Genomic DNA, 21,060 nt, shown 5'->3' on the forward strand with positions numbered 1-21,060 from the left:
ATACAGTTATGAACCCGAAGATGAGCAGAATATGGGCGCTTTAAAAGATATTTCTGTCCGAGCCGAGCCCGACACGGTTAAAATCTCATTTTATTTCTCATCCTAATGACACATGTACGTGTGTGTTTGTGTGGAAAGCTTTTATTAAAGCAGCTGTAGGAAGGCTTTCGGAAATGTCAACAGATGAGGTCATCGGCGCACACGGGACAACAAGCGCACGTTAATAAGCTGTTAAAATGTTCAACGTGTTAACCTCTCCTGCTCGCTTCGCTTCCGACCGTGGTCAGAGAACCAGGGGAGACGTTATAGACGAATAACGTCGGGGTTAAAATCCCATTTCTGGCGAGCAAATGAATGAACTCGGCTTTCAGTCCGACACCACACACACACACACACACACACTGGGTACACAACTTCAACTTATTCCACCAACTCTGCTCTGGTTGCATACAACATGTCTGCTTCCTCTTTCTCTATCTCTCTTCTGACCACTTTCCACACACACACACACACACATACACACACACACAGACACACATACACACACACACAGACAGACACATAGACACACACACAGGTTTTTATTCCAGTGCATTTTTTGTTAACAGAGACTGAGAGTCCATTTTATTTATTGTTTTTGGTGGTTTTGTTCATGTATTGTGGATATTTAAAATGTCTTCCAGTTCCAGTGTTCAATATTCTTTAGAAATAAAAGATTATTGATCTTTGAAAAGGTATACCTGCGTTATTATTATGCCATTATCGTTATATTAGATGAAAATGGTCTCACAACGACAATATTATCGTTTATTGATAATAATTTCTGGGACAGTTTATCGTCCAGCAAAATTAGTTATCGTGACAGGCCTGCTATCAATTATTGTGCCAAGGTACTTATATTCTTGTACTGTCTCAACAGGTTGGCCATCAATGATAGTGGGGGGAAGAGGGGGGCCACCGTTTGGCCCCCCAGTGGCTAGAAATGGTGATAGGTGTAAACCGAGCCCTGGGTATCCTGCTCTGCCTTTAAGAAAATGAAAGCTCAGATGGACCAATCAGGAATCTTCTCCTTATTAGGTCATAAGGAGGAAGGTTACCTCCCCTTTCTCTGCTTTGCCCGCCCAGAGAATTTGGCCCACCCCATGAGAGAGAGAGATACAGTATTAGGGGACCACTAAGGTCTATATAAAAGAGACTTCAGATACAGTATTAGGGGACCACTAAGGTCTATATAAAAGAGACTTCAGATACAGTATTAGGGAACCACTAAGGCCTATATAAAAGAGACTTCAGATACAGTATTAGGGGACCACTAAGGTCTATATAAAAGAGACTTCAGATACAGTATTGGGGGACCACTAAGGTCTATGTAAAAGCATCCAAAGAGCTCCATGTCATGAGACCTTTGAAATTTAAATTGTTAAATATGAATATTGTTCTAGTGTCTTCTCTCCTCTGGGACAGTAAACTGAACATCTTTGAGTTGTGGCCAAAATTTGAGGACGTCATCTTGGGCTTTTGGGAAACACTGACCCACATTTTTCACCATTTGCTGACATTTTACAGCCATCGCCCTTATTCGGATAGATAGACATAAGATTATAAAATTGCCAAATTGTTCCTTAAAGCTACAGTGTTGTTCTCTTTGCTAACTTTCCACCAAGAAGCTTTAGAACGTTAAACATTTCATGGGAGGGGGGAATAACATTTTTGAAATGTGGGACTGTAATTTCGGGAAAGATGGTCGAAGTGCAGGGTTAAAATATAATGTTTACTCCCCCCCCAAAAAAAGAAATAGGCCTGTTCATTGAAATGTGGGACGTCGCTATGATTTGCGGCATGTTGGGGGACAAACGTTACAATTTCGGGACTGTTCATGACTCCTGACTCCTCTAGCTTCATATTTCACGTGGAGACGTAAGAGCGCTGTCGATTCTCTCGTCCAACTCTGCAAGAAAACCCCAAAAAGTGTGATTTACAACAAGCTTACCTTCGCAAACATAACAATCATTTTCACATAGCGACTAAATCGTACTATACGAGGGAATGTGGCCATATGAAAATGATGGCAAACTCAACAAGATATTCCAGACAATCTCTTTTTTAAAATGAAAAGCTACTTAATGTTACACAATAAAAATCCTAAGCAGCCCTCCCTCCTTTCTGACTCCTCTTTCCCTCTCTGCTGTTCATACAGTCCCTAAACGTACTGTAAAACCCTTAATGTAATGACTCTTCCCTGTGGTGTGTGTGTGTGTGTGTGTGTGCGTTTGTGTGTGTGTGTGTGTGTATTTGTGTGTATTTGTGTGTGTGTGTGTGTTTTCGTGTGTGTGTGTGTGCGTGTGTGTGTGTGTATTTGTGTGTGCATTTGTGTGTGTGTGTGTGTGTATTTGTGTGTATTTGTGTGTGTGTATATATATGTGTATGTGTGTGTGTTTTCGTGTGTGTGCGTGTGTGTGTGTGTATATATTTGTGAATGTGTGTGTGTGTGTGTGTTTTCGTGTGTGTGTGCGTGTGTGTCTGTGTCTGTGTGTGTGCGTTTGTGTGTGTGTATTTGTGTGTATTTATGTGTGTGTGTGTGTGTGTGTGTATTTGTATGTGTGTGTATATATGTGTATTTGTGTGTATTTATGTGTGTGTGTTTGTGTGTATTTGTGTGTATGTGTGTGTGTATATATTTGTGTATGTGTGTGTGTCTGTGTGCGTGTGTGTGTGTGTGTATTTACGTGTGTATGTGTGTGTGTATATATTTGTGTATGTGTGTGTGTCTGTGTGTATGTGTGTGTGTATATTTTTGTGTGTGTGTATTTATGTGTGTATGTGTATGTATATATTTGTGTATGTGCGTGTGTGTATGTGTGTGTGTGTCTGTGTGTGTGTGTATTTATGTGTGTATGTGTGTGTATATATTTGTGTATGTGTGTGTGTGTTCAGGGTGAAAAACAGGATGTGATATAACATCCTGCGGCCATTATTAGTTTTCGAGAAGGTGGAGGTCAGATCCGAGTCAGTCGGCAGACAATCAGAGAGAAATAACACACAGAAGCCTCGTTTGGACTTCCTCAGAGCAGGAAAACCCCACAAACGGCTTAAGTTACATTAACAAGGCTGTGATAAAAAATAAAAAAAATTCAAAAAGGGAAAGCAGCCATTACTGCTGTTATTACTAACGCCTTTAAAAATGCAAAATGTCTGCTGTGAGAAGTGTCTGTGGGAGGCTGTCAGATTCATGCTAATGCCCCTCTGACACAAAGTGCAAATCCCATCCAGCTGCTAATGTTATTAAAGTGAAAAGATGGCAATGTTTTATGTCGGGCTCAGACTACACAACACTACTCAGTGTTGGGCAAGTTGCTTCCAAAATATAATACATTATAGATTACTAGTTACTGTCATTTGAGACAATTCAGTGTGATTTCTTGATGATTTTTGATAACAATAGTAACCAGTAAACCAGGGGTCTTCAAAGTTTTTAAAGACAAGGACCCCTTAACTGAAAGAGAGACGGATCAGGGACCCCCCTACCACATATATTGTATAAAATTAAGTTGCATATTCATCTGGTCCTACAATAACTTTTAGGGCAACCTAAAGCATTTTTAGATACCCTTTTTTTGCATAGAATACTAAGCTATTCATATAGCCTAATAATTGTTGGCATGCTTTTATAAATCATGTTTTAATGTTAAACACCCATGTGGAACAGTCAGTCCTTTGGGATGAACTGTATCTGTGGATGGCTACCTTAGTGATTACATTACCTATTAACCAGTAAGCCTACCATCAGTGGGGATTTATATTTGCTAATAATATGTTGGAAACATGTAAAGACTTTAATTTTTGAAAAAACGTAAAAAAAAATAAGAATAATAATTAACTGCGTGTCATCCCCCATCTCTCTCCCCCTTTCATGTCTATCCACTTTCAAATAAAGGGAAAATTATTATTATTAATATTATTATTATTATTATTATTATTATTATTTGGAGGCCCCCTGGAGTGACCCTGAGGACCTCCTAGGGGTCCTGGACACCCTGTTGAAGATCCCTGCAGTAAACAATATTAGGGCCTTATGATTAATATTCAGGGCAATTAGCCTCCATCTTATTTGATGGGGAGGCAGTGAGGGACCTGGAAAATGATCTTTGATTATGTCACACTACAAAGAGGTAAAGACAACCGTTTGTTGGTGCTGGCCCTCATTATCGGGCACGACTTTGTTTGTCTGTCGGGTCAGAATCGGGCTGAATTCGTGTCGTCTGATCCTGGCATTAGCCCAAAGTTTGGCTTCTATGATAATGTGCTCAAAGCAGTTGCTATAAAGAACTGACTAATCACCAGCTACGTATTTTGATAATCGATTTATCGGTTAGGGTAATTTCAGCATGACATCGTGACTTTGCGTAAACATACACGCCACTTTCCACTTTGCTGGTATCTGTACGCACTTTGAGCTATCACACGTGTACTTCTACGCTGTATACAGCGGACGTAAACATACACGCCACGTGGCGTGACCAACGTCACACGCTTAGGAAAACAACAAACGGTTGGGTTTAGGAAAGAAACATTGGGGAAGGCTTAAAAAAAAACACTGATAACACTTGATAACGCGCCAAAACGGGACACGAATTGGCGCGTCATACATAGGGTTGGGTACCGAAACCCGGTTCCACTGTGGTACCGGTTCCTACGCAAACGGTAGTATTCGGACCGGATTAGAACGCAAATTTCGGTTCCTCATTTCGGTTCCGACTGAAATATTTTCCCTCTGTCGCTCCGGACAGCTGCAGCCTCTTTTTTTCTTTCTCCCTTTTCTGCCGAGTGGCGCACGTGCCCGCTCGCGGTGTGAAGCGCGTGTCCGCGCTATTCCCCCGACATGCACTCTACAATCACAGCTGATAGGCGGCTTTTTGTACACGCTCTGAAACGGACGTAAAAATATCACTTTCTCTGTAGTCTACCGTTAGCTAGCTACTATAAATGTAGGCTACTTTTAAAATGGCATATTTCCCCCTCTGGGCTCACCAAAACAGACATAGAACCATATTAACCGTTCACTGACTGCACGTGATCGCTAGTAAACATATTACACTTACTCTGCTGGTCTATCGTTCAGGACAAGACCCTGTAGCCTGGTGGTGGGGGAGGCAGGACAGCCTCCCCAAATTGTCTGCCCTTTCAAACTCATACAGTGCCTTGCGAAAGTATTCGGCCCCCTTGAACTTTTCGACCTTTTGCCACATTTCAGGCCTCAAACATAAAGATATAAAACTGTAATTTTTTGTGAAGAATCAACAACAAGTGGGACACAATCATGAAGTGGAACGAAATTTATTGGATATTTCAAACCTTTTAAACAAATAAAAAACTGAAATATTGGGCGTGCAAAATTATTCAGCCCCCTTAAGTTAATACTTTGTAGCGCCACCTTTTGCTGCGATTACAGCTGTAAGTTCGCTTGGGGTATGTCTCTATCAGTTTTGCACATCGAGACTGACATTTTTGCCCATTCCTCCTTGCAAAACAGCTCGAGGTCAGTGAGGTTGGATGGAGAGCGTTTGTGAACAGCAGTTTTCAGTTCTTTCCACAGATTCTCGATTGGATTCAGGTCTGGACTTTGACTTGGCCATTCTAACACCTGGATATGTTTATTTGTGAACCATTCCATTGTAGATTTTGCTTTATGTTTTGGATCATTGTCTTGTTGGAAGACAAATCTCGCGTCCCAGTCTCAGGTCTTTTGCAGACTCCATCAGGTTTTCTTCCAGAATGGTCCTGTATTTGGCTCCATCCATCTTCCCATCAATTTTAACCATCTTCCCTGTCCCTGCTGAAGAAAAGCAGGCCCAAACCATGATGCTGCCACCACCATGTTTGACAGTGGGGATGGTGTGTTCAGGGTGATGAGCTGTGTTGCTTTTACGCCAAACATAACGTTTTGCATTGTTGCCAAAAAGTTCGATTTTGGTTTCATCTGACCACAGCACCTTCTTCCACATGTTTGGTGTGTCTCCCAGGTGGCTTTTGGCAAACTTTGAACGACACTTTTTATGGATATCTTTAAGAAATGGCTTTCTTCTTGCCACTCTTCCATAAAGGCCAGATTTGTGCAGTATACGACTGATTGTTGTCCTATGGACAGAGTCTCCCACCTCAGCTGTAGATCTCTGCAGTTCATCCAGAGTGATCATGGGCCTCTTGGCTGCATCTCACAGTAGTCTTCTCATTGTATGAGCTGAAAGTTTAGAGGGACGGCCGGGTCTTCATAGATTTGTAGTGGTCTGATACTCCTTCCATTTCAATATTATCGCTTGCACAGTGCTCCTTGGGATGTGTAAAGCTTGGGAAATCTTTTTGTATCCAAATCCGGCTTTAAACTTCTCCACAACAGTATCTCGGACCTGCCTGGTGTGTTCCTTGTTCTTCATGACGCTCTCTGCGCTTTACACGGACCTCTGAGACTATCACAGAGCAGGTGCATTTATACGGAGACTTGATTACACACAGCTGGATTCTATTTATCATCATTAGTCATTTAGGTCAACATTGGATCATTCAGAGACCCTCACTGAACTTCTGGAGAGAGTTTGCTGCACTGAAAGTAAAGGGGCTGAATAATTTTGCACGCCCACTTTTCAGTTTTTTATTTGTTAAAAAAGTTTGAAATAGCCAATGAATTTCGTTCCACTTCATAATTGGGACCCACTTGTTGTTGATTCTTCACAAAAAATTACAGTTTTATATCTTTATGTTTGAGGCCTGAAATGTGGCAAAAGGTCGAAACGTTCAAGGGGGCCGAATACTTTCGCAAGGCACTGTACCTGGGTGTGTACAGACCTCAGAGAGAGTTTTCTCCTGTGCAGTAGGCCTACATGCCATAAGTCAGGAGAGGTGGAGTATCTCGCCAGAGAAGGCAAATATGGTCATTTTTCTGCAAAAGAACTGCTAAAGTTTGAAGCTGGTTGGCATACCAACTCAACAACCTTTATTTTGTTGTTACTTGTTAATAGTGTAACTGTTATTTGTTAAATTATTGTAGTTGTGTGTTAGGTGACTTAGGTTTACTTATTATATATTTAAGTACTTTAAAATGTTGATATATTGTTAAATTTAAATAATTTTCAATAAAAAAAAAACCTCCATAAAAAGCCTTTCTTTTATGTAATTTTTCAGTTTTTCAAGAATCGGTTTAGGAATCGTTTAGGAATCGGAATCGTTTTAAAAGTACCGGTTCGGCATCGGAATCGTAAAAATCCAAACGGTACCCAACCCTAGTCATACATACGCCACTTCATGAGATCAGTCTGGTAGGGCTGTGTGCTCGATTGAAGAAATTCTCAGTCGACTAACACACGTTCAATTGTATCGACTAATCGATTAGTCGATTTAATCGACAGATCTGTAAATCTGAGTTTCTCCACAAAGAGTCATGCAAAAGCACCACTTTAATTCTTGTGTTTACCAGAGATGTGCTCGTACGTTTCTTGGAAATAAGTCATTCAGCATGAAAACAGCATCAAACATGACTAATGGACTAAAGAAATCTAAGTCGACTAAGACCAAAACCACTGATTAGTCGACTAATCAACTAAGAGGGAGCCCTACAGTCTGGTAATTTAATTTATCTGATTCCAGCTTCTTAAATTAGGGCTGGGCAATATATAGATATTATATCGATATCGTGATACAAGACTAGATATCGTCTTAGGTTTTGGATATCGTAAAATCGTGATATCTTAAGTGTTGTCTTTTCCTGGTTTTTGAAGGCTGCGTTACAGTAAAGTGATGTCATTTTCTGAACTCAACAGACTGTTCTAGCTGTTCTGTTATTTGCCTTTACCCACTTTGTCATTAAATCGACATTTCTGATGATTATTTATCCAAAAATCTCATTTGTCAATCCTACAATATCGACATCAAGGTATTTGGTCAAGAATATGGTGATATTTGATTTTCTCCACATTGCCCAGCCCTATCTTAAATGTGAGTTGCTTCTCTCCTCTGGGACAGGAAACTGACTATCAAGACATTTGAGGAGGTCATCTTGGGCTTTTTTGGGAAACATCGATCCCCATTTTTCACCATTTTCTGACATTTTAGAGACCAAACATCTCATCCATTCATCCAGAACACAATCCACACATTATTAGACAATGAAAATAATCGTTAGATGCGGCCTAGTCTTTATCCTTGACGTTCCACAGGATTTTCCAGTATTTTCGCTGATGTCCGTTTCCTTCCGCTTTCTTTGTGCTCCGGTGGATTTACAGCATGAGCAGTGGTGTAGTCTACGTGATACGCAGTTATACGCAGTATACCCACTAAGAAATCTCCAGGATTTCCATATACCCACTTAAAAATACCCAAAGACACGCAACAACATACTTTCCATTATATTTTTGATATATTTTGAATTGTCATCTGTGTTTTTTTCCTTCCCATAGGCTAAATAAAGGGATTTCCACCATAAATTGGTGCATAAAAGTGTATCCGAATACAGGAAATGAAGTCGTTGATGCCCATCCCCAAAATGCAGATTCTGGCCAGTATACAGTACAGTATACTATATATACCCACTACAATACATTAGACCAGTGGTTCTCAAACTTGTTTCAATAATGTACCCCTTTTTGAATTGCTTCTTTAAGCCAAGTACCCCCTGACCAGCGCTAATCATTTTCGGTAGAAATAAAAGTGTATATAAAGAGGAACAGTACAGCGCGGTCAGCGATAGATTTACTAAACAACAGCCTTGTAACTGAAAAACACATTGCTAGAGAAAAACTGTAAAAGAAAGAAGGAAGGAAGGCAAGAATACGTCGAAAATAGTATAAAAAAACTTCAAAAACAGTGACATGAAGAAGAACAAAGCGAGAAACTAGTAAAAAGTAGAACAGTATAGGAAGGAAGGATAGATTAGGTCCAAAGAAGGAGACACAAATGTCACATTTTTGGTAGGAAATAAAAATTTCTACATAAAGAGGAACAATGTTCTGGACAACAGCCTCGTAACTATTAAACATTTAGTTCAATATCTCACGTACCCCCTGCAGTCCTCCAAAGTACCCCTAGGGGTACACGTACCCCCATTTGAGAAACACTGCATTAGACTACACCACTGTTCATGAGGACTATGGTGAACTGGTCCTCAGATCTCTGCAGGGTAAATCCAGACAGCTAGCTAGACTATCCAGGGCTCCAGATTAACTTTTTTCACTAGGAGCACCGTGGCCCCCAACTGAAAATTTTAGGGGCACACACCGTAAATCAACATGCTAACCAAATATTCACATTTCTACTAATTTCCACTGTATTACTAATAAATACTTTGATAATAGATGCAGATATTACAGTGTGCTGTTTCAAATTCAGGGTCACTTTTGAAGATGCAAAATAGAAGGTAAACTGACCCCATCGCTGTCATGGCAGTAAAAAAAACAAATATATATATTTTTTTATTATTGTATTTGTATATTATTTTTTATCCTGTTTTATTTTCATCTTGACCGTTTTTAATTGCTCTTTAATGATTCATGTAAAGCACTTTGAGTTGCCTTGTTGCTGAAAGCTGCTGTAGAAATAAAGTTGCCTTGCCTTCATACCTCAGCCTGTCAGTCAGTCACCAGGGCACAGAAACCACCGTTGTGCCTGCTTGTCTCCGAGGAAGTGTAACGTCAACAGCACCGCGACCGCTTTCGACTCGCCATTAATATCATAGCAGCAAACGCTGTCTGCGTGAAGTTATGAAAAACTGTAACCACACTTGAAACCACTTTATCGGCATTTCCGTGACTCACTGTGACTTCAACAAAACTGCAGAGCCGACATAGTTTGCATCGTGTGCAGCTCTGCGAGTGTGTGTGTTTGTGTCAGAGCACTCTGCCAATTTTCAGAGAGGACAGATAAGCTTGCGCTTACGTGTTCTCGGGTACCGAAATTTCAACGTTTAACATGTAAAAAAAGGGGGACAATTTACTGGTCGCACATGTGCGACTGGATGTAAAATTCAGTCGCACACTCTCAAATTTTGGTTGCAAAATGCGCAGTCTGGAGCCCTGCTATCTGTCCAGTCGGAGTTTTCTCTCGCAAGACTATTTTGGCAGTGGCTCCGTGCGGAGCTTAGCATCACAAACCATGACGCTTGTGATTGGTTTAAAGAAATGCCAATAAACCAGAGCACGTTTTGCTGCCTTCCCAGAATGCTGTGTGGAGGAGCCAGATCCTCCTCCTCCTCAGCGTGTGGATGGTCTGGCAAAGCGAGACTAGACGCAGACCTACCCTACGAGTATTTCGGAGCCTTTTCACACTTGAAGGTCCGGGCCAAGGTTCATGTTTTTTGTCACATTTTATACATTTAATCCGGTTAGTTTTGGTTTCACGCTGCAGTTACGCAAGCGCACTAAAGAACTCGACGTGACACAACTACCAGGGCTGCACGATACGAGGAAAATGTCTAATTGCGATTATTTTGACTGATGTTGCGATTGCAATGTAACTTGCGATTTTGGAGGGAATGATGAGAATCGTTATTCTCAATTTCCCCCCTGCAAATCATATTTCGGGGGGGCTGTGCCACCCCCCTTCTAGCCACGCCACTGTTCGGATCAAACTGAAACTAATGGACCAAACGAGGTAGATGTGAACGCCCCCTTATTTGACTAAACCTTTTCATCACGTGGAGAGATCGGGTAAACATTAGCTCGGTTGAGGATATTTCAACAAGATGATAAATGTTTACGTAACGAAATAAAGTCTTTAATTATTATTTGTGTTCCTGTGATCTATCACTTCTGCTGTAGACTGTAATCACAGCTTTCTCTCTCTCTCTCTGTCTCTCTCTCTCTCTCTCTATGTCTCTGTCTCTCTCTCTCTGTCTCTCTCTCTCTATGTCTCTCTCTGTCTCTTTCTCTCTCTGTCTCTCTCTCTGTCTCTGTCTCTTTGTCTCTCTCTCTCTCTGTCTCTCTCTCTGTCTGTCTGTCTCTCTTTCACTCTCTCTGTCTCTCTGTGTCTCTATCTGTCTCTCTCTGTGTGTCTCTATCTGTCTCTCTTTCGCTCTCACTCTCTCTCTCTGTCTCTCTATCTGTCTCTCTCTCTCTCACACAAATTTAATTCAAGGGGCTTTAATGGATTGAAAGTTTCAATAACAATGTTGCCAACGCATCAGACAAAACACAATAAAAGAGTTATATAAACATGGATTTGTATTACTTATATAAATCTATTTATATGACAAATATAAAAAGGTTTTCAAGCAATATGAATAGTATTAGTATTGTATTAATATGAAGTATATTCTAATAAAAATGTAAAGGCATGGTAACATTTAACATTCAATATTATAAATATGTACAGGTATTTAAAACGTATAACTTAACTCTCTCTCTGTCTCTCTCTCTCTGTCTCTCTCTATGTCTCTCTCTCTCTCTGTCTGTATCTCTGTCTCTGTGTATTTCAGCCACATGCCTCTGAGTCCGGCTGCTGACACCAAACATGATCGCCCGCGGCAACAGGCGGTTACAAACGGCAACCCGACAGGCTCTGCTGTTGCCAGGGACGACGACGCGGATGACACGCCCCCTGGAAACAGTGTTGTCGTCCGTATTGGCATCCCGGACCTGCAGCAAACGGTAACACACACATGTCTATAATCAGTATATATATAAACATATATATATATACAATATAACCTGGAGGAGAGGTTATATAAAGTAAGTGAATGAATCCGCACGACAAACCTGTGTGTCTGTCTGCCTGTGTCTGTCTGTCTCTTTCTCTGTCTGTCTGTGTCTCTGTCTCTGGCTCTCTCAGAAGTGTTTGCGGTTGGACCCAGAGTTACCAGTTTGGACCAGTAAGCAGAGGGTTCTGGTGACGTTGACTCAGTCTCTGTCGGATGTTTTGAACTATGGTCTCTTCCAGCCGGCGTTCAACGGCCGAGCCGGAAAGTTTCTGGACGAGGAGCGGCTGCTGAAGGAGTATCCTCTCCCTCCCATCACGCCCATCCCATACCTGGAGGTACGCAGTATTCACTTTGTGTATTTATATCACTTTAAAGGTCCTGTAGGTAGGATTGGGAAGATCCAGGACTTAGCCAAAAGATGTTAACATCGACAACTTCTCAGTCCCTCCCCCCCTTTCTGCTAAAGCCCAAAACGGTCTCCTAAGCCCCTCCCCCCACAAGGGAGAATGAATGCGTGTGCATGAGCAGTGATTGGCACGCAGTTAGACACCCCCTCTGGCCCTGATTGGTGCATCTGAACAGTTAGACATCCCCTCGGCCCTGATTGGTGCATCTGAACAGTTAGACATCCCCCTGGCCCTGATTGGTGCATCTGAACAGTTAGACATCCCCCTGGCCCTGATTGGTGCATCTGAACAGTTAGACATCCCCCTTGGCCCTGATTGGTGCATCTGAACAGTTAGACATCCCCCCCTGGCCCTGATTGGTGCATCTGAACAGTTAGACATCCCCCCCTGGCCCTGATTGGTGCATCTGAACAGTTAGACACCTCCCTTGGCCCTGATTGGTGCATCTGAACAGTTAGACACCTCCCCTGGCCCTGATTGGTGCATCTGAACAGGGAGCTGTGGATTTTTTGCAAATCACACTCTAGGCTGTAGGTTGGCCAGCTCCTCTGGCACCACCTACAGCCTGGATTTATTTTTAAATGACCTGCTTCATGTAGTTCTACTGGAACATAGGGTCAGTTTCAGCAAAATATGACAGAAAGGTAGTTTTATAAGTCTTACCTACTGCACCTTTAAACGTGGCATCTGTTATTTTCCTCAAACTGCTGTCTGCCTTCCTGTTGAGAACCTCTTCGGCTCGTTAACTTATGTTCAAGTTTCCCTCGTTCCATGAAGTAGCCACGCCAGGAGCAGGGAAATCTGTTTAGAGCTCCTTATTTTAATCATTAAAATATTGATATTTGACGCCAGTGTATCGATCGTCGTATATATATATAAATATGACAGAAAGTTAGTTTTATCAGTCTTACCTGCTGCACCTTTAAAGCTATAGTGCGTAGTTTCTGTCGCCGCCATGAGGAATTCTAAGTAATGACAACAGCACTGTCAGCTCGTCCACATGATACAAGCCTTCGGTGACCTGTCCTCCTACACACACACACACACACACACACACACACCTACACACACAGTTGCTAGTAGCCAAGGAGGACACGGAGGATTAAAAAAACATGATGGACTCTTCAGAAGAGGGTCATTATCTGCTCGGGAAAGTCACCGGACGCCACAATCTTCTGAACATAGCCATACTGAGAAATCCAGAAAGAGTTTGTGGAGCTGAGAGTCTTAATTAGCTTTGTAGCAACGCATTTGGCAACGGCTTGAATGTAACGGACGTTCATTAATATCAAAAAGTTACGCACTAAAGCTTCAAAGGAAGCCTATTTTTGTCAATAAATCCATTTAACCCTTTGAACTCTGCAAAAGAAATGCTTCGCCAGTTGCTACATTAGTGTTCTTGCTTATTGTGATGTTATTTCTTGGAGTATCTTCAAATGCTGCCTAAAATCAGTACAACCGAAGCCGAAATGTCATCTAACTATAAATCGAGGAATCTCTAGTGCGTGTGTCTCCCGCGTGTGCAGTACAGCAGCGGGGCTGGGGAGCCGGTTCGTCCATCACGTATATTTTACGTAAGCATCTTTTGTGTTAGCAAAAACTAGCACGAACCTTTCACCTCTTATTTTACAGTTTCGTTATAAAAGGAGAGTTTACACGCAGAGCTACGTGGACGATAAGCAGCTGGCCAAGCTGCACACCAAGGTACACACACACACACACACACACACACACACACACACACACACACACACACACACACACACACACACACACACATATGCATAAAATTTGTTTTATAAATCAATTTTAAGTGCAGCTTTAGAGACACAAATGTGTTTTAAGTAGGTCCAGACAATACAAATCCTTTTAAAATGCATAGTAATCATGTAAATGTACTCCAACTATCCATAATAATAACACTAACCAGTGTGTGTCATTTCTAAAAACTCCCAAACTCCTTTCTGTCTGCACTGACTTCTCTATTTAACAGCTTTATGTAGGAGAATTTGTACTGTCTTTTTCATATAAATACATAACTTTGATTTTTGTTTTCCAGGCCAACCTGAAGCGCTTTATGGAACATGTTCATCAGAAGAATGTGGAGAAGGTTTCCAAATGGTTGGAAAAGGGCCTGGACCCAAACTTCCACGACTCAGACACGGGGGGTGAGTCTAAACATTCACACAACACTCGGCTAACGTTAGTGTGTTTAAAGGATTACACCTTATAAAGTCTGGTGTTTTGTCTCATCCAGCTACAGTATGTCCATCGTGTTTTTAGCCTAGCTTAGCACAAAGACTAAGAGGAAGAGGAAACCGCTAGCAGAACTCTTGACAGCAACTTCAAAACGTCCTGATTTCCTCTTGTAGAAAAAGGTTATCTGAGCCGTTAGCGTCGGTGCTACTTTTGTTATCTATTGTGTCCATCTTCGCTTTCACGCCTAGGCTCTGTAAACTTGGTGCGATTCGGCTGTGAAGTTGATTGCAGCTTATTAAATGTGAACACTTTCTAGTTTCTTCACTTCTCTGAGACAGTGAACTGAATATCTTTGAGTTGTGGACACAACAAGACATTTGAGGACGTCATCTTGGGCTTTTGGGAAAACACTGATCCACATTTTTCACCATTTTCTGACATTTTAGAGCCCAAACAACTACTCCATTCATCCAGAAAGTAATCCACAGATTACATGTGTGGTAAAGGGAAAACTGCACTGCAAAATCAGATACAAGCATTTCTTAAATGTCCTACGACATGCTGCTCTTTGGATGCTTTTATATAGGCCTTAGTGGTCCCCTAATACTGTATCTGAAGTCTCTTTTATATAGGCCTTAGTGGTCCCCTAATACTGTATCTGAAGTCTCTTTTATCTGGACCTTAGTGGTCCCCTAATACTGTATCTGAAGTCTCTTTTATCTGGACCTTAGTGGTCCCCTAATACTGTATCTGAAGTCTCTTTTATATAGACCTTAGTGGTCCCCTAATACTGTATCTGAAGTCTCTTTTATATAGACCTTAGTGGTCCCCTAATACTGTATCTGAAGTCTCTTTTATATAGACCTTAGTGGTCCCCTAATACTGTATCTGAAGTCTCTTTTATATAGACCTTAGTGGTCCCCTAATACTGTATCTGAAGTCTCTTTTATATAGGCCTTAGTGGTCCCCTAATACTGTATCTGAAGTCTCTTTTATCTGGACCTTAGTGGTCCCCTAATACTGTATCTGAAGTCTCTTTTATATAGACCTTAGTGGTCCCCTAATACTGTATCTGAAGTCTCTTTTATCTGGACCTTAGTGGTCCCCTAATACTGTATCTGAAGTCTCTTTTATATAGACCTTAGTGGTCCCCTAATACTGTATCTGAAGTCTCTTTTATCTGGACCTTAGTGGTCCCCTAATACTTTATCTGAAGTCTCTTTTATATAGACCTTAGTGGTCCCCTAATACTGTATCTGAAGTCTCTTTTATATAGGCCTTAGTGGTCCCCTAATACTGTATCTGAAGTATCTTTTATATAGACCTTAGTGGTCCCCTAATACTGGATCTGAAGTCTCTTTTATATAGACCTTAGTGGTCCTCTAATACTGTACCTGAAGTCTCTTTTATATAGGCCTTAGTGGTCCCCTAATACTGTATCTGAAGTCTCTTTTATATAGACCTTAGTGGTCCCCTAATACTGTATCTGAAGTCTCTTTTATATAGACCTTAGTGGTCCCCTAATACTGTATCTGAAGTCTTTTATATAGACCTTAGTGGTCCCCTAATACTGTATCTGAAGTCTGTTTCCCCGAAATTCAGCCTTGGTGCAGAATTACAGCCACTAGAGCCAGTCCCACAATGAGCTTTCCTTATGATGTGCCATTTCTGTGTCTGTAGCTTTAAATGCTATTAAGGATGAGATTTCTAGCCACTGGGGGACCATAGGCAGGCTGGGGGAACTCATATTAATGTTAAAAAACCTCATAAAGTGAAATATTTTAATGCCATGGGACCTTTAAAATGAATAAACCAACAGTACTTTGATTTATTTTTATATAGTGCAAAATTAAAAATACAATACATGATTTAGGAAGATAAATAAGATGGAGAAATCTGGATGTTTTTGCACATGAACCCTTCTTTTCAGTGATAATAATCGTTAGTTGCAGCCCTAGTCCTCAGTCCCATATGTTTATTTTCCAGTGATGTGCTCTTATTTTTGGAACAATAACAACGTGTTTGTTTTGGCTGTTTGTGTCTCAGAGTGTCCTCTGACTCTGGCGGTCCAGCTGGAGGAGAGCGCTGACTTGATTAAAGTCCTTCGCAGTGGAGGCGCTCACCTGGACTTCAGGACCAGAGACGGCATCACCGCTCTGCATCGGGCCGTGCTCTGCAGGAACAGCTCGTCTCTCACTGTAAGAAAACAGCAACTGCTTCCTACCAGCCTTTGCATCGACTAGTTTTTACTGTCAGAATGTCAAAAGTCGTTTTCAGACTGAAAGCAAAGCAAACATTTGAGGCAAAATGTAGTCAAAGTGAGAAACGCTCTGGGTTGTTTGCATTTCTGATTTTTTGTGATTGTTGTGGGCAAAAATCCTTGATTATGCGGCATGTTTTATTAAAAAATGCGATGGAATATGCAAGATGTTTATGCAATTTTATGCGATTCTGATTTTTAGTTGATTAGATAATTAGTTGGATACATGGTTAAAACCTCATTGGCTCTTACCAGTGTATCTCTGTGTGTACTTCATCCACAGCAATCGCTCCCAAAACCTCCCAGTTAGAGAGGAAATGCCCTCAACATATTCTTTATAAATCTTTAAAATAATTCCCAGAAAGAACCGAGCAGGCCTGACTTGTTGCACTGTCCAAATATTCTTTAAAACTTGACATTTTCAGCGTGTGGCTCGCTGGCTCGAAGTTTGTTGTCGTTTTCCCGAAGCGAACTGAGTTGGACAACGACAGCAAACAGAGAGTAGAAAGGGGGAGGGGCAAAGCTTGATGTCAGGCTTTATCCTGGAAATGTACTTCCGTTGATCCAGACTAAGGCTAAATGAATCAACGCTGCACTGAATGTCGTCCTGTCCTGTTCTGGTTCTGGTTCTTAGACTATGCTGGACCTCGGAGCGTCTCCAGACTATAAGGACAGCAGAGGTCTGACTCCTCTCTATCACTCTGCCATGGTGGGTGGCGCCCCCTACTGCTGCGAGCTGCTGCTGCAGGACCACGCCACCATCGGTACGGAGGCTGAGTGTGTGTGTGTGTGTGTGTGTGTGTGTGTGTGTGTGTGTGTGTGTGTGTGTGTGTGCGTGTGTGCATTGTTTGTCTATGTGTGTCATAAATAGTCATGGCAAGCCAAATTATCAAACTTTAAGAAACTATTTATGTAATGTGTTAAAATTACATTAAACTGTTATTAAGTAGTTGGGTTTTACATCGGCTGTCATAAGACCATTATGACATGACTATTTTTCCTTGATCTGTGTGTGTGTGTGTGTGTGTGTGTGTGTGTGTGTGTGTGTGTGTGTGTGTGTGTGTGTGTGTGTGTGTGTGTGTGTGCATTGTTTGTCTATGTGTGTCATAAATAGTCATGGCAAGCCAAATTATCAAACTTTAAGAAACTATTTATGTAATGTGTTAAAATTACATTAAACTGTTACACAAACACATATGTGTGTGTTGTGTGTGTGTGTGTGTGTGTGTGTGTGTGTGTGTGTGTGTGTGTGTGTGTGTGTGTGTGTGTGTGTGCATGCTGCCCTTTACATTACCGTATTTACTACTTTTATTATTAGTTGATTCTGTTTGTCTTTTGTGTGAAAAAACATACTGTACACTTCACCGCTGAAAGAATTATTGTTGTCATGGTTGCAGGGATGGCTGATGAGAACGGATGGCAGGAAATCCACCAGGTGACTCACACACACACACACACACACACATACACACACACACACCTACACATATATACACACACACACACACACATATACACACACACACACACACACACACACACACAATCAGTTCAAATACTTTCCCTATACAATTATGATTTTTTTTGTGTGTGTATGTGTGGGCGCATGTGTGTGTGAGTTCAGGCATGTCGCTATGGTAACGTGCAGCACTTGGAGCACCTGCTGTTCTACGGCGCTGACATGAGTTCCCAGAATGCATCGGGAAACACCGCACTGCACCTCTGTGCTCTCTACAACCAGGTAACACAAAAAAGCACTCAACGTTTTCAACTGTTTTTTTATATCTGCGATTTTATTTTGGAACGAATGAAATAATTGCCGCTGGTTTTGCAGGACAGCTGTGCCAGAGTGCTGCTGTTCAGAGGAGCAAATAAGGACATCAAAAACTACAACAACCAGACTGCCTTTCAGGTAAAATAAAGACAAAACTACAAAAGCCATCCTGCCCTGAGCTTGGAGCTGAGAGCCACAGATAGGAAGTCACAAAGTACACACATTGTTGGTAATGAAGCCATAAATCCATCCAAATCGATAATTATTTATTATTATTTTTAAATTACATTTATATATCTGCATTCATGTCAAAACCTCGAGACTTTCAGACATCAATATATCATTTATTAATATGTATTCGTGTCTAAACGACATATAAACATCTTTTCCTATTCTATTTTGCCTGGAAAAATAGGCGTCGGTTCTATTTCCAGCAGGCACGCGTTTTCGGGGCGGCTCGAGCAGCGCCTGAGACGTGCGTGTGACGCAGGCGGTGTGTAAGCTCTGACCTGTTACCATGGGAGCCGAAATATAAACGTCCACGCCACGCAGGCCGATGAATCGTGACCATAAAACATTTGATTCGGCGCAAAAGAACATTTTGAAAACGGCAAAAAAAAATCTAAACGACTACAGACTTAAATGGCAGCAGCTCGCTAGCCGTTTGCGGGTTTGCGTGTGCGCTAACATTTCCATGGTAACAGTGAGCTCCAGGAATCGGAGACTTCGCTGTTACGCTTAGCAACTGTGCTTTGTGTAGTACTTCTCCATGACCTCGCGTTTTTTTCTCAAAACAAAGTGGATTTCATACAGACCTCTGACTTGTACCGGAGCAGAAACCTTCGTTTCACAACCTCAGAGGTCGTGGTCAGTCCACCTCGGATGGTTTAGACCAAGGCTGTCCAATTTTGGGGCCTGCGGGCCAATTTTGTGCTCCCATGGCATTTGACATGCTAATGCTTATTCTTCTCTTCGTTTAAAAGTGCTGTGAAATCGTAACCGTATTGACTACAAAACCATACATTTTGTGCAGCTAAAAAGAACCTAATCTGAGTTTTTTAACGGCAATCTAAAGCACAGTGCTGGTAAACGTCACTATTAAATTACGTACATACGTTTTATCCACGTAGAATTACAAGAAATACTCTCTCCCGATTCGCTCACATTTCTGCCTTTGTCACCGGCTCTGAGTCAGCCTGTCAAGATGGAGGGATCGAGGCAGCGGCACACTGATAAAAGAAAATGTAGTAAGACAGCTGGAGCCTAATGTTGAAACACTTTTGACAGGCTTCATGTCTCCCGTTGATATTGCAAGTGATAAATGACTGTACACGGCATTGAAGAAAGTAATACGAGCTCTGTAATGTGGGATATATCTGCAGATTAAAGAGCAGTGTTATTGTTTCGACATTTTATTTCAGAAATGTAATACATTTTCACATAACATCAAGATTTATTTTTGTCCCTGTGGCCTTCCATCCAGATAGATTTTTGGCCCTTCGTATGAAAGAATTTGGGCAATTCTGGTTTAGACATTATGGCTAATAATCAAAATCCTTATGGAGAAAATGAATGGGATTTTTACATCTGGAACAACACTGTTGAGCTCTATATATACATGTCTGATTCAGCTGTTGTTGTTATGATAATGCATGGACTCTCCCCTTTGTGTGTGTGTGTGTGTGTGTGTGTGTGTGTGTGTGTGTGTGTGTGTGTGTGTGTGTGTGTGTGTGTGTGTGTGTGTGTGTGTGTGTGTGTGTAGGTGGCAATAATTGCTGGGAACTTTGATCTTGCAGAAATCATTAAGATCCATAAAACCTCCGACGTTGGTGAGTTGGATGACACATTTAAATTGAAATTGCGTGGATGTGCACACGTTACAGTACCTGGTGAAGTTAACTCTGTGTGTGTGTATGTGTGTGTGTGTGTCTGTGTGTGTCTGTGTGTGTATATACTTGTTTATGTGCCCAAGTAGTTCCCTTCAGAGAAACTCCATCCTACACAAAGCGCCGCAGAGGCGGTGTGACCAAGACGCTGGGTGGAAACGGTCTGTCCTCCCCGCGCTCTCTGATTCGCTCAGCTAGCGACAACGTTCTGGAAAGCCCCGCCTCCTCTCCTGGCCCCTCCCTCCAAAGCCTGGAAACGCACCACGACACGCACACGCATTCGCTACGACGACACACCCGCCGGCTCAGGTACAGACTTCCCCTCACACGTACAGTAGACACTTACTCATGTACTCAGACAGAGGCGCAGTCAACATGTTTGAGTTTAGTTTATTTATGAAAGGGGATAGCGCAAATTAATAAAACACATGTTTTCCCATGGGTTAAAAAAGCCAGAATTAGCCAAAAGGCTATTTTTCATCTGTAGTCCCCTGCCTTCGATGTTAAAAAAAGGCTTTTTGTACACACTGTTACAGTCATACAAGCCATCCTGTTGTCTGTGAAGGTTCTCAGTCATCCAGGTCGTGGTAGTTATGAGTAACTAATAACTGAGTAATTCTGACTGGCTAGTAGTCCTTACCTAGGTACTGTCAGGGCACGCCCTCATGCTCTGCTTCTGACTGGCTAGTAGTCCTTACCTAGGTACTGTCAGGGCACGCCCTCATGCTCTGCTTCTGACTGGCTAGTAGTCCTTACCTAGGTACTGTCAGGGCACGCCCTCATACTCTGCTTCTGACTGGCTAGTAGTCCTTACCTAGGTACTGTCAGGGCACACCCTCATACTCTGCTTCTGA

The 21,060-nt window shown here is 41.8% G+C and overlaps 1 protein-coding gene across 4 annotated transcripts in view; it reads left to right on the top strand.

Moving 5' to 3' along the window:
• shank3b (SH3 and multiple ankyrin repeat domains 3b) overlaps nt 1–21,060 on the top strand; it is a 79,932-nt gene that overhangs the window by 31,903 nt on the left and 26,969 nt on the right. For 3 of the 4 annotated variants that reach the window (XM_039792204.1, XM_039792207.1, XM_039792206.1), the window contains exons 3-13: nt 11,459–11,630; nt 11,812–12,015; nt 13,720–13,791; nt 14,147–14,255; nt 16,333–16,484; nt 17,181–17,310; nt 17,944–17,981; nt 18,171–18,287; nt 18,381–18,458; nt 20,083–20,149; nt 20,296–20,515. In XM_039792204.1, coding sequence (XP_039648138.1) covers nt 11,463–11,630; nt 11,812–12,015; nt 13,720–13,791; nt 14,147–14,255; nt 16,333–16,484; nt 17,181–17,310; nt 17,944–17,981; nt 18,171–18,287; nt 18,381–18,458; nt 20,083–20,149; nt 20,296–20,515 — 1,355 coding nt within the window. In that variant the 5' untranslated portion in view covers nt 11,459–11,462. Of the gene's footprint in view, nt 1–11,458; nt 11,631–11,811; nt 12,016–13,719; nt 13,792–14,146; nt 14,256–16,332; nt 16,485–17,180; nt 17,311–17,943; nt 17,982–18,170; nt 18,288–18,380; nt 18,459–20,082; nt 20,150–20,292; nt 20,516–21,060 lie in introns of all 4 variants that reach the window. The other variant, XM_039792205.1, reaches the window with a different exon arrangement.

This window comes from Perca fluviatilis, chromosome 23 (assembly GCF_010015445.1).
Source record: "Perca fluviatilis chromosome 23, GENO_Pfluv_1.0, whole genome shotgun sequence".
Taxonomy (NCBI): Eukaryota; Metazoa; Chordata; class Actinopteri; order Perciformes; family Percidae; genus Perca; species Perca fluviatilis.